The following is a 476-nucleotide window of genomic DNA, read 5'->3' as shown; positions in this document are numbered from 1 at the left end:
ATCTTAGGAGTTACAGATTACATATTCATGTTATGTAAGCTTGCCTCTAGAAGTAGATGTGTTGGTTAATGATTGGTAGTTTCATGTGATGAGTGAAATAAAGCGTCCCCTACAGGTGGGGCTCAACAATGACGAAAAGAGGACTGGAGGTAGACGAACCATTGGAGCTCTGAAGGGCTTCTCCAACACCAAGACTCACCAGTGTTCCTACTGTTCCTACACAACTAGTGTTACCACAAATCTTAGAAATCATATGCGCACCCACACTGGGGAAAAACCTTTTTCCTGTAATTATTGTTCTTTTAGGGCTACACAGAAAAGGAATTTAAAAACGCACATACGTACTCACACAGGGGAGAAGCCTTTTGCATGTACTCTTTGTCCATATCGATCAGCATGGAAAGGAAACTTGAATGCCCATATGCTGACTCACCAACGAGAAGCAAGAAAGTTTTAGATTTTAAAAAAGTGATTGC

At 41.0% G+C, this 476-nt stretch overlaps 1 protein-coding gene across 17 annotated transcripts in view; it reads left to right on the top strand.

Annotated features, from left to right (window-relative positions):
- The window catches only part of LOC119593731 (myoneurin-like), a 102,537-nt gene that overhangs the window by 52,108 nt on the left and 49,953 nt on the right, over positions 1–476 (top strand). The window contains exon 6 of one of the 17 annotated variants that reach the window (XM_037942723.1): positions 116–469. The exons of the other annotated variants lie outside the window; for them this stretch is intronic. Within the exon in view, the coding sequence (XP_037798651.1) occupies positions 116–457 (342 nt within the window). The 3' untranslated portion in view covers positions 458–469. Of the gene's footprint in view, positions 1–115; positions 470–476 lie in introns of those variants that run through there. 17 annotated transcript variants of the gene reach the window in all.

Source organism: Penaeus monodon, chromosome 32 (assembly GCF_015228065.2).
Source record: "Penaeus monodon isolate SGIC_2016 chromosome 32, NSTDA_Pmon_1, whole genome shotgun sequence".
Classification (NCBI taxonomy): Eukaryota; Metazoa; Arthropoda; class Malacostraca; order Decapoda; family Penaeidae; genus Penaeus; species Penaeus monodon.
Note: the sequence above shows the minus strand (reverse complement) of the source record. Positions and strands in the feature narration are given on the sequence as shown.